Source organism: Columba livia, chromosome 2, assembly GCF_036013475.1.
Source record: "Columba livia isolate bColLiv1 breed racing homer chromosome 2, bColLiv1.pat.W.v2, whole genome shotgun sequence".
Classification (NCBI taxonomy): Eukaryota; Metazoa; Chordata; class Aves; order Columbiformes; family Columbidae; genus Columba; species Columba livia.
The window spans coordinates 152924906-152937872 of NC_088603.1; the positions used below are offsets into that span (position 1 = coordinate 152924906).

General features: G+C 37.6%; 1 protein-coding gene across 2 annotated transcripts in view; it reads right to left on the reverse strand.

Moving 5' to 3' along the window:
- ADCY8 (adenylate cyclase 8) overlaps window positions 1–12967 on the reverse strand; it is a 129568-nt gene that overhangs the window by 45779 nt on the left and 70822 nt on the right. For both annotated transcript variants that reach the window (XM_021298860.2, XM_065054417.1), the window contains exons 6-7: window positions 4685–4843; window positions 395–665 (exon numbers count right to left, since the gene is read on the reverse strand). In XM_021298860.2, coding sequence (XP_021154535.2) covers window positions 395–665; window positions 4685–4843 — 430 coding nt within the window. The remainder of the gene's footprint in view (window positions 1–394; window positions 666–4684; window positions 4844–12967) is intronic.

Sequence of the window (12967 nt, forward strand, 5' to 3'; positions counted from 1 at the left end):
CTCTTTTCACAAGGTGCTTTTTTTAAGGCAAACATTTTTTCTTTCGCTTGTACATCAATAACCTACACTATGCTTTTTGCTCTGGCAAAACATCCGTAACATTAGCTTTAATTTTAATTTATTTTTTTATGGACTAGTTCAATTAAAACTAAACTGTGTAGTATTTAATTTCAGTTGGGAAAAAAAAAAGGCAAAAACCTCTGGTCCCCTGGCATTTCCCCAGTTTGAATCCATGATTTATTTCTGCCCTGAAGCAACTTTTTTAATCCTCTGCTATTAAAGTATGTGTTAGAATAAAGGCTAAAGATGAATTTGTCTCCTCTGAGTTTTCCATCATTGAAATGCACTCAAGCATGCATTTGTATTTGATGACATTAAAGAAAGTTTGACTTACATTCTGTTTTCCCACTATGTTATCAAATGGAAGTTCAGGGCTCCATGATCCTTCTGTAAATGTTGCTCCACTGTTTCTCCTGTCAGAGGAGCTGACAGCCTCTTTCACAATATCTTCAGGCAAAGTCAACAGGCTCTCCTCAGGTTGCTTAATTAAATAAGTCTCAATGTTATGTTTCCTCAAGAATTCATTACGCTCTTTGCCGTGGCCTTCTTCAACTCTATAATCCCCATTCAGGCAGTCCAGAGTGGCTTTAGAGATGTGAATTCTCCTGAAGAAGTGAAATAAGCTGTAGTAAATATTGATTGTGCTCTAGTATACATAGGTAGGAAGTTTATAAACTCTGTATTCACTTTAAACATGATGGGTAAACATGAAGTTTTCTATTGTATATGATGATTTCTGTAAAGGAAATGAAATACTGTATTCAACAAAAATGAGCTTCATTTGAGGACAAATACTCTCAAGGCATGTTCACAACAATAGGATCTTGTGGATGCACAAAGTCCTGTCACAGGAAAAACACCTTGATATTCACACCTGATACTTTTGCTCACAGTAATAGTTTAATGGGAGACCTTACTGAGTAAAATACTGTTCAGAGTGAAAGAAAATCACCACTTCAGGTAAATATGGTGAGAGGAAAATTTATGGTATGCATTAGAGCAGTTTGCGTGAATGCGCTTTAATTTTCTTCAGTTACCTGAAGTAGCTGAGACTGAAATTAGCGGTCTGATTGTATCTGAAGTGAATTAGGGAAATAGGAAACTATATAAAAGCAGGTGGGGGTAATAATTTCTGGTAAGACTAAGTGATGATTCAAAGAGCTTTTGTGAAAGTGAAATTGAATCTAAGAGAAGATGTACAAAAAGCTCAAATTTTGTGAAAGCATCATAAGGGTTTGGAGGTCTTCCAACCAAACCTGGAGGTGTCTGGTATTTGGACTTAACCATAATTATTAGTGTTTGAGAAGGACAGAAAGAAGTTTAAGTGAAAAAAAAATAGGTTTTATTTCTATTTTTAGAAATTTTCAACTTCCTACATGTACACTACGTTGCAGACACCTCTAAAACATATCCACGTTTTTAGCCATGCTATGCTTTATATTGAAGCATCATAAATGTAGAAAGAGATTTTTCGTTAGGCACTTAGATAACTCAAGCAAATAAATGTAGTGACTACATTAAGATACTGTAAAATCATCTCATTTTTCAAATGTTTATGTATGGTACTTTCTGTCAGTCAGGCTTGCAGACAGATTCAGTCAGTTAAAATTCTAGATCATTTCTTAATGACACATGCTGAGGCATTTTTCTCAGGCACCACAAAATGACTTGTCTCCACTGAAGGAAGTGGTCCTAACATACCCCCTGTGAAATTTCTTCTGGAACTTTCTTTTGGATGTCATTACATAGTTAAAATGCATAAAACACTGCTGGAGTAGAAAGACTATAAGCACATGTGTGATGTATATGTATTGCTAGAAAATAAGATGCTAGTTGTCTTTAAGCATTGTAGAGTACCCAGGAGTATCAGAATTTAGCACAAACTGGGTCTGCATAGAATACTAAACATGAGTATATAAGTAAAAGATAGAAAAGTTTGTATCTCAGCCAGTTTTTAGTCTGTTTCAGCTTCCCTCTAAAGTCAATGTGGGTTTTGTGCAACATTTACTGTCTGAAGTCATGCTGTTATGATGTCCACAGAGGTTAGTACTCTTTTGTAGTCAGCATCAGTAAAACTGACAACAAAAAATCCCCCCAAAATTTCTCAAATATAAGCAACTATTGGCGTGGACTTTAAAACCAGATCAATTGACCTCTCAGAAAGAGAATGCATTTCTTGGCTCTTAGAAAACCAAATGGACTAAATTGATTTAAGTAAAATACTAATTGAGGAAAAAGAAGGAAGGAAAGAAGGAAGGAAGGAAGGAAAGAAGGAAGGAAGGAAGGAAAGAAGGAAGGAAAGAAGGAAGGAAGGAAGGAAGGAAGGAAGGAAGGAAGGAAGGAAGGAAGGAAAGAAGGACTATCTTTGTGTCATTTCCACTCATATAATTTGGGAAGATTGTTTTATAAAATCCTGAACTACGGATATTATAATGGAAATGATAACAGCTTCAACCAGAGTGTGGAGCTGAATATTGATGTAATACCCCTAAATGGACCAAATATTAATAAATACTTGGTAGATTAATGATATTTTCTATTTTCACCTTTTGTACAGCTTACTTAGAAAACTTAAAATCCATAGTGCCAAATATGTCTTTCTAATTTGATATGAATATAGTAAATTTGGAACCTGAGCCCTAAAATAAATCAATGTAGCCTAGCCTGCTGTTGAAAACATATCAGGCCCAAAGCTTTAGATCATACCTGTCATTGATACATCCTAGAATATTAATTATTATATAGACATGGTGAAGAAATTTTTTACAGTGAAGGTGATGAAACACTGACCCAGGTTGCCCAGAGAGGTGGTAGATGCTCCATCCCTGGAGACATCCCAGGCCAGGCTGGATGGGGCTCTGAGCAACCTGATCTGGGTAAAGATGTCCCTGTTCATGGCAGAGGGTTGGACTGGGTGAGCTTTGAAGGTCCCTTCCAACCCAAACTGTTCTATGATTCTGTGATTCTATGACCATTCAGAACTCCAGAGAAGTTTTGCTGAAAAAAACAGAGGAAAGCAGTGCAGCTCTGTGAATGGAAATGATCTCGGTATTGAGGATGGCAGAGGGATTTGAATGTTGGTGGCACGGAGAAATAAGGAGAGGCTGAAGTGAATTTATCTGCTCTATTAAATCTGCTCTGTGCACTAGGAAAGCCTGATGTAAATCACTGTTTTGAGGGACCTGGTGAATTGCTGTCACATACAGGCTTTGTTCTGTTGGCAAACTGACATGGAGGAGTGGAGGTCACTCTGCTGTGATAGACTGCAGCCTGGCCAGGCATTTAATCAACAGCAGCAAGGTGATGCATTCTCTGGGTTGTTCGTTAATAGCAGTATTACTTGCATGCATTAACAGCAATAAAGTAGACTGTTTGTAAGTGTGGGTGGTGAAACTTAGATGATTAATTTGCTCATGTTAACAAAGCAGCATGTGACCTTTCTTAGTTATCTGGGGTTATCATGTGGGATACACAGCAGGCAAAGAAAAATTTTGTACTGTTCTATAGGCTAGTGATGTATGCAGAGTACAGGAGTTGTTTTCAGAGCCCTCAGTTTTTCATTTTCTGCTGATTCTAGGAATATATATTAGTATCAAAGTCTACTGTGGAGAACAATGGAAGGGGCCTACATTTGCAAATACAATATGAAGCAAATATCTTTCTAACTTCCTGGGAACATGACAGCTCTGACAGATGGTGATGTGTATAGTGAGTACAGCACATGACTCTGATTTGATGACTTAAAACCTCTCTCACTCACGATGACAGCACCACTTAGGCTTTTTCCACATAAAGATATCCACTGATATTGCTTCTGTGTTCCATGGCCAAAAATTAAATTGTTGTAGGAGCTCTGTTGTAGGAGCTCTTTTGCTACATCTTTCATCAATGGAAGGTAGAACTGGAAGTGAACAGAGGATTCCTGAAATCACTACTGTTGATTCAAATTTAGGATTTGCAACTTCCAAACTACCATGAGATATAGGCCATGTCAGGCAGAAATAGCATTCAATCTTCCAGGTGAATCAGATACCTCACACAAAGGAAAAGTAGGCAGCTCAATGGAAAACCATATATTTTCACTTATAGATAGGCTGATATAAATGTCTCAAAACACCTACCAAAGATCAAATTATTTAAAAGACTTTCTAGAAAGCCTGCTGTGCATAACACCTTGTTATTAGAGTAATAATGTAAGAACACGTAATTCTTCCCAAACGTTGTGCATTATGGAATAAAATAAATTATGTTCTTGTGCCTCACAACCGCATTTGAATGGAAAAAATGAGAAAGTGAAGCCTGGAAAAACTCAGAAATGTTTAACACCTAACTGGGAAATTTGGGCTACCTCTGAGTATTGTATGGGCTGAATACAACCACTGACCTCTTCAGGAAATAATAGCTGTCAAAGAAAAAGAAAGATTTTTTTGTCTTTTCCAATGCTTCTGCAAGCTGACCATTTCTACCTTTCTTGACTGTAGCCTCACAAATCCTTGCAAACCACAAAACAGAAAAATAAATTCATATTTGATGAAATAATGTTAGGCAGTTAATCTGTTGACAAGATTAACAGTGTACTGTGTTGGCAATGTTTTCTGACTGTGTGATATACACGTTGCCTTACCCAGGAATTCCACCTGACTCGAGTTTGTTTGCAATATCCACGTCCCATGACCAGACATCAAACTGCCACTTTCTCAGGCCCAGCACTCCACACAGAACCGATCCCGAATGTATCCCTATTCTCATGTCAATATCGTGCTTCGTTCTTGACCTAACATATCTGTAAAATAAGAAAAAAAAAAAAAAGAAAGAAAGACAAAATAAGAAAAGAAAAAAAGAAGACTCATGAAAGTACATATATTGCACATTTTCATATCTTTTAGAAAATGTTACAATGTAAAACACAATGTCATTTGTTGTAAAGAACCACTTAGTCTGTAAAACAAAGAGATAACTTTCTAGGTAGCAATGTACATGACTCTAAAAGCCAGATTATCATTAAGTGCTTAATTGCATGCATGGTTCAGTGGCACATATTATTATTCCTATCAGACGGGTAGACAAAGATAGGAAAAGAAAAAGATGTCTGAGTGGAATATCTGGACTCATTGAGTCCTTTAGCTTGGAATTATAAAAGAGCACTCAACATTACAAAAAACATCCAATCTGCATATATTTTTATATTCTATTGTACTTTTTTGAATAATTTTCAATATTCAAAAAATGTTACTTTATTGACTGTAATTTTCCAGAGTTACTTTTTGTCCAAAGGTAAATTATTTTCAGATTATTTGGCTAGAACACCATTTGCTCTGTTATGATAATGGTGTGATCCTAAAATCAGTTTCTTCCATTGTGTGATGGCAAAGACCATTTTACCTCTTCAAAAATAAACACATGTGGGCATATTTGTTAACAGTCTCAAAAAAAGGACTTTGTTCCAGCACAGTTTTTAATTATCTTATCTATTGGTTATAAAGGGAATTCTATTGTGTTACAGTAGTACCTTTTCTCGTACAAGACAACATATATAATTTATAGCCACAGACACCTTAGTAGTACCTTAGATCTCTTCCAAATCAGTATTGGGATACTCCAGCAGATCAATGTGGGAAGCTCACAACTAAAATAATTGAGCTGTATCCACTGGGGTGAGAAAGAGAGCACTTTTCCAGTTCTGCCTGTGTGACAACAATTATTTGCACCAGAAGTACTCTTAGAGCTAGTGTTCATTAATATTTGAATAGCATGCTCAGAACAGGAAAAGCGTGTTGCTGCTGTTGGTCTGCAAACAAGGTTACTGTTTCTTTGTCAAGAGTCCTGGTTCTACGGTCACCAAAGTCAATAGCAGCACAGCAAGATCACACAACAGAGCAGGAAAAGAATAAACAGCTCTGTTTCACAACTCTGAAGCTAACTACCATTGCCTCAAATGCCTCAGTCATCACCTTGACAGGCCCTCTCCAGGGGAGAAAAGGGTAAATTGCTCACTGCACTCAACAGTTGGCCTTTCATTGTGGCATTGGGGCATCAATTCAGTTTGGGGAAAAAAAACAAACGAGTTTCAAAATGGAGAGCAACTGGTCATATAAACATGTGAGGAATTGAAAATAAGCAATTCATCTTTATTTCTCTTTCCTGCAACCATGGAGAAAACATATGGTATGTCCCAGTGCAGTTGTTTCCCCACTGCAGAAGATTTGTTCATATCAGGAAGCTAATATATTTCAAGTATCTAAAAGAAAGTGATTTAAAATTTAATAATAAAATTAAAAAAAAAGCCTTGGGAAGGAATTTATCTGTGTTATGAGACACTGATTTTAGAGTTTTCATCTACAAATTCTTTATTGGTTTGCAAGCAAGAGGGCTTGAAATATCAAAATTAAACAAACACCTGTCTCTGGAAGACAAGACATGGAAACAATTCCTCCACACTGAAGTGGTGCCTTAAATGTTGTGAGAACAGCTAAAAGAAGCAACCACACTGCAATTTGTAATATGTTTTGAAGATTTGTTATAAATATGCTACAAAAATAACTAAACTAGCACTTATAACTGTAAGAGGAATTATCATGCAACTCTCCACAGGATCGTTTCCCCAGTCTGCCTTTTTCTTTTGTTCAGACTAAGATAATTATTTCTCATTTTGTCTGATTTCCTTATCTTGAAATAAAAAGCTAGTTGGATCCGGAGGAATAATTAAGCAAAAAAACTTTTCATTGAAAAATGCACACAATATATTATCTCTCTCTCTATGTATAGATATACACACACACTATTAGACCAATTTAGATTTTTGAGTACTATTGTATTTAATTGCTAATAAATACTAGTATTTAACATTAGATAAATACTAGAATTGGGCAATCATCGATGGCATGAAATTTAATGAGTCCAAATACTAGATTATATACTGGGGTAACACCAGGCACAAGTGGGAGAGGAGTGGCTAGGGAGCAGAGAGGGATCTGGGGGTGCTCACTGACAGCAGCTCCATACAAGCGTGTGCCCTGGCAGCCGAGAGGGCAAACCCCATCCTGGGGCACATCAAACCCAGCATGACCAGCAGGTCAAAAGAGGGGATTATCCTGCTGTATTCAGCATTGGTGTGCCCTCACCTTGAGGCCTGTGTGCAGTTCCAGGCCCCACAATTTAAGAAGAATGTTAAAGTCCTTGAATGTGTCCAGAAAAGGGCAACAAAGCTGGTGAAAGGGCTGGAAAGAATATCCTTTGAGGAGGGGCTAAGGACTCTGGACTTGTCCAGTTTGGAGAAGAGGATGCTGAGGGGTGACCTCATTGCTCTCTACAGCTTCCTGAGGAGGGGAAGGGGAGAGGGAAGTGCTGAGCTCTTCTCCCTGGTATCCACTAACAGGATGTGTGGGAATGGTTCAAAGCAGTTCCAGAGGAGGTCTGGACTGGACATTAGGAAGCATTTCTTTACCAAGAGGGTGGTCAAACATCGGAAGAGGTTTCATGGAGAAGTGGTTGATGCCTCAAGTCTGTTAGTATTCAAAAGGCATTTGGTCAATGTCCCTAACAATATGCTTTGACTTTTGCTCAGCCCTGATTTTGTTAGGCAGTTGGACTAGATGATGGTTCTAGATCCCTTCCAGCTGAAATATTCTATTCTATTCTATTCTATTCTATTCTATTCTATTCTATTCTATTCTATTCTATTCTATTCTATTCTATTCTATTCTATTCTACTCTACTCTACTCTACTCTACTCTATTCCTATAACTTACGGCCTTGTATTTGTACCTTATACAGGAATGAACACACAGACATCTCATTGAAGAAACCAAGTACAAATGATGGTGCAACTAAGCTATGCATCCTTCTGTTTCAAGACTGTTCGCTATGGATTGTTGAATTTTAGCATTCTCTTTGTCTTAAAAATATGATGATGGCCTGAAAAGGCTTCAGCATCTTCAGTCAGCCACATAGGACTTCTACATTTGTTCAAAACTGCACATAACTGTGCTGTCCACGCTGCCTCCTACATGACACTGCAGACTCTAAACAAGGTCTCATCCCCCTTGATTCAGCTGTTGTCTTTCACAGCCTCCCAGCAACCTCTTCCCGTGTGCTGCTCAGGTGATACTTGATCTCAGCTCCTCACCTGCAGTCAGGGAGGATTTGGCTACCTGCCTGCATCCTTTGAGGGTTGATCCGTTTTTCTGTCAGCTGCAGTGCTGGTGCACCTGCAGAGCCCCCATCTTCACATCTTCCTCTTACTCGCCCTTTGCAGCAATGTGCTGGATATTTGGATAGTCAGGAAACTAATTGCATGAGGGGACCTGACTGAATTGAGCCACAGGTAGTCTAAGATATATTTAAACAGGCCCTATCCAGAACACGAATCAAAGCAAAACAGAGATCTAATGCTGCTCTCACTGCTTTATTATTTGCAAAGCAAGACTGAGATCAGAGCTGCTGAGAACATGTTTGTGGAGACATTAATTTTCACCAAACATTTGTTATAATGCTTTAAATTGAATAAAGAAGAGATGGTTGTAGTTGAAAAGTGAGGTGCTTGATTAGTATTTAAAAAACCCATGGAGTTATTATTTTTCTTAAAATTTGGAATGATGTGGAGTGAAACAGATTTTTGAATTACATAGAGAAAGGGACTTCACCATGGTCAAATCCATCTCTGTAGCAGCCAGACTGCCACATATCTTAAGAGGCTTTTTTAATATACTCCCATAGGAAAACAAACAAACCAACCAACAAACAAAACAAAAACAAACAAAACAAAACAAACCAAAACCAAAACAAACAACCCCCCCCAAACAAACAAATCACAGCTTCAAAACTCTGGAACATCTTCATCAATAGGGGTACTTCTCATTTATTCAGTAAAAAACTCATAAATAATAATAATAGTATTTGCTTCAAGTGTTTCACAGGCTCTCTGCAAATACTTTGACAAGGCACATGCATGAAGCTGCATTATTGGTGATCTATAAAGAAACCCTGTTTACCTCACAAACTGTCTGATATCTTATCCAAGATGAGACAGTTGTGACTGATGCTATTCATGCCATATCTCATTTCAGTCAAGTCGGTGATAAAAATTTTATTGATTTTAATTGGATCTTTGTGTTTCCTTCTGGCCAGCATTCTTTGATGGATATTTGATTTTTGTGCTGCTACTTGGAGGCTTTCCTATTTGCATGTAGAAGATGAACCAAAAGTCAAAAATCTGCTTTTCAGCCTTTTCTGTAGCTGCCAAAAATTGGAATGTCCTAGAATTCATGCCTTGCGGGTTCAGACAGTGACATGCATCTGTGCTCACCAGTTTAATTCTACAAGGCTCTGGTTACATTTTGAAATACTTAAAACTGCCCCAGATTTTTTTTTTCCTGGCCAACTAGCTCTCTCACATCCTATTCCCAGGTTCAGGAGTTCATGTATGTCATAGACAATTTCAGTAGGCAGTTTGAATGCAACTGCCTGGTTTTGGAGGTAAAAAGAGTTGAGAAGAAAGGGGTTAGCCAGTTGGTGTCACTTTTTCTTGGTGACAGCTGTTATTCCCTGAGGCTGTTTAATTTACCTATCAAGACACAACCATTATTATCCTCATGCAGATGTAATAGGAAAATGTATGTATTCTGTTTGAAGTAAATAAGGGTCATAGCTGAGCCTGCTTTGAGCAAAAGGTTGGACTAGTGATCTCCTGAAGGCCCCTCCAGCTTGAAGTGTCCTATGATCCTAAGGTTCAATTACCTGGAAAACTTTTTGGTTGGATGCAACAGATTTGTGGAATTTTCCTGAATGAGCTCAAATGTTTTTTGGTTCAGACATTAAAGAATAGTAGGTGAACTCAGGTAAATGACCTTTTCTAGTGTGATTCTGGGAACTATATCATGCTTGCACATGAGCCATCCATTATTTTTAAAAGCTAAGTAACAGGGTGCACTAAACTACTGAACAGTTCAAAGAATACAGCTAAGGTACGATGACTCACAGGATATAGCACTTTGTAGGTGGACTTTACACAGCGCTGAATTTACAATTTAAGGTAGATATTATCCCAAGAGATCAGTTTAAAAAACTCTGGTTGAGTTTACCTTAGTATTAGAGCTGGATTCCAATGTCAGCAGAAACTATTATCTGGAGAAGTTTCATATCATCAGACTTATCATTAATATAACTGACTTGCTCTGTGTTCAGATGGATACTATAGCTTATGGACGAAGTAAAGCCTCTGCTGTATTCCTGTTTCTATGTCTGTCTGCTCTGAGAGGCAGGAAAGTGAAATAGTATTACAGCACAAGGGACTACAAACAATATTATCACAAGTCTGCATTTTAATTTGAAAAGTATATTATAAAAAGCTATGCAATTATTTATACTCCTATGCCATCTGAGCAATGTAGCTTTGATTGTATTTGGTGGCACATTCAAAGAAAAGAGGTCTCAGAACTTATTAATCTTTACCCAGTTCAATTTATATGGACACTCAACAGCACAAACAGGGAAAAGAGACACTGTCCTGATGCTCTATTTGTTCACGGTCAGTGGCTGAAATGGGCACATGGAGGTGACAATGTGATCAAGTCTCAGTGTGAAACCTTTCACTCTGTGGCCTGTCTAAAAAGTTCTGGTTGAACTTGTGAATATCCTGCAGTGCCCCTTCCACCATCACACAGAAGGCAAGCAATAGGTTTTGGTTTTGTGAAGCATCATTTTGTCTTCTGTAAATCATAGCTTGTGTAACATAGGCTGAGTCTTGTACGATATACAAGAAATAATCTGTGGAAGAAATCCTGAACTGGATCAATTCTAGTTTTATATAATTATATAATTAGAGAACGATTCATTAATTGTAGAATATGAAAGCAATTCCTGGCTGTTTCACTGCTTAAGTAACTGCTTTAACAAGCATTGATCACTTCATATATATATATATATATATATGTATATATATGTTTATTTTTTAACATCCAACAGAAGAAGTTAAAAGCTGTTTTTCCTGCAAAAGGCACGAAAACTGCCAGGTCAGTCACTGAGATAATGTAAAATAGCAGTGGTGAGTTTTTGTTTCCGCTCGATGTTTTGTTTTTTGGTTTGGTTTGGTTTGGTTTGTTTTGGTTTGTTTGTTTGGTTTTTTGTTTGTTTGTGTGTTTTGTTTTTTTTTTCCCCCCTCTCTCATGAACTGGTGTTAATATTAGTAGTTAATTGCAGAATTTTAATGACAACAAACTGTTATCCAATGTCTGGAGTTTAGCTTGTATTTTATGCTGGGACTACCTTCTCTGTCATAATAATTACTCTTTCAGCTGGTATTTTAGTGGGACATAATCCAAGAGATGACCAAACAAATATACCAGCATAAAGGTTTGTTTGAATTTCCACTCTTATGTGGATTGTTGTTGGATTTCCGACGTTATACCATGTGAGTGAGACCTTAAGGAGACGGACCTCACAGAATCTCTCTCCCTGCTCTCTGTCCAGCCACAGGGATTTTAGCAATAAGGACATATGAGAAGGTGGTGGTGAAAGCAGCAGTCTTTAACCCTTGGAGGCACCTCCTGGCCCTTAGACTGCTGCTGTGTCCCAAGCTGAAGAGCTGAAGGGATGGTTACATTGTCCACCATGATACCCTGTGCCACATGGGCTGATACATTTTAGCCACTTGTGTTTGTTTATATTCCAGTAACTTGTGCCTGATGGAAGTATTTACTCTAGGAAGAAATTCAGTTTTGATCTGAAAACAGCGAGGGACAGAAAAGCCATCACTTCTCTTAGTAATACCATTGCCCATTTGTAAATACATATTTTTCTACCCATAACATTTTTTATGTGCTGCTACAAAATAGGTTCTCAGTCTTTTTTTTTTTTTTCTCAGCTAAAAACATCAAGCTTCTCAATTCTATTATTTTAAAGGCACTTCCGCCTCACAAGGTATTTTTGTGACTTTTCCCTGTACTCTTATAAATATGTTTAACAAGCTTTTTAATATGAGGCCACCACAAGATTCTTTATTCTCATCTCAGTCCTGACATTGATAGACTGTGCTCTATAATTTACACTTTCGAAGTACTCTCTCCTCTTGTTTATGATTATTTCATTTGCCTCTTTCCACAGTCCTTCCTCTGCTTCCACTTTTTGTCACCCTTCCTCCTCTCCTCCTTTACCTCATTTCCTCTCTGAACTTTCCTCACTATGCTCTACATAGGTATTCCTCTTCTCACAGCCCAACCTAAAGAATGGAAAAGCCCAATGAACAAGCATGTTAATTTCTATCTGGAGCATAATGTGAGATTTAGAAATTATCTCAGTTCAGCTTACTTTTATATTCTGTATCTTTCTGTTATGTATTTTATATCCATTTAACATAATTGAAGAAATGATTGTCTTTGATAGGACAAGAGGAAATGGCCGTGAATTGTGCCAGGGAAGGTTCAGATTGGATATAAGGAAAAATTTCTTCACTGCAAATGTTGTCAGGCATTGGAACAGGCTGTCCAGGGAAGTGATTGAGTCACCATCCCTGGAGGCGTTTAAAAGATGTGTAGATGAAGTTCTTAGGGACATGGTTTAGTGCGAGAGGTTATGGTTGGACCTGATGATCTTAAGGGTCTCTTCCAACCAAAATGATTCTATCATTCTCACCAAATCTATCCTCATTGTTTTGTTAGGTCTTAAGCTCATGTTCCATATATGACTGTCAGCAAATAGATAACCCCATCTTGAATTTATCGTATAGAGCATCCATAATCCCATCCAGCTGGCACTCCAGCACAGCCTTGGAATTTCAATAACATGCAATGAAATGCTGATGGCCACTTTATTCTTACAAATCTTTCCCTCCCTATATAGACATAAAGATAAAGATAAGATAGTTGCTCTTTCTTATAGGTAAGAACAACTGCAGATTTAGTTTGCCTCTGTG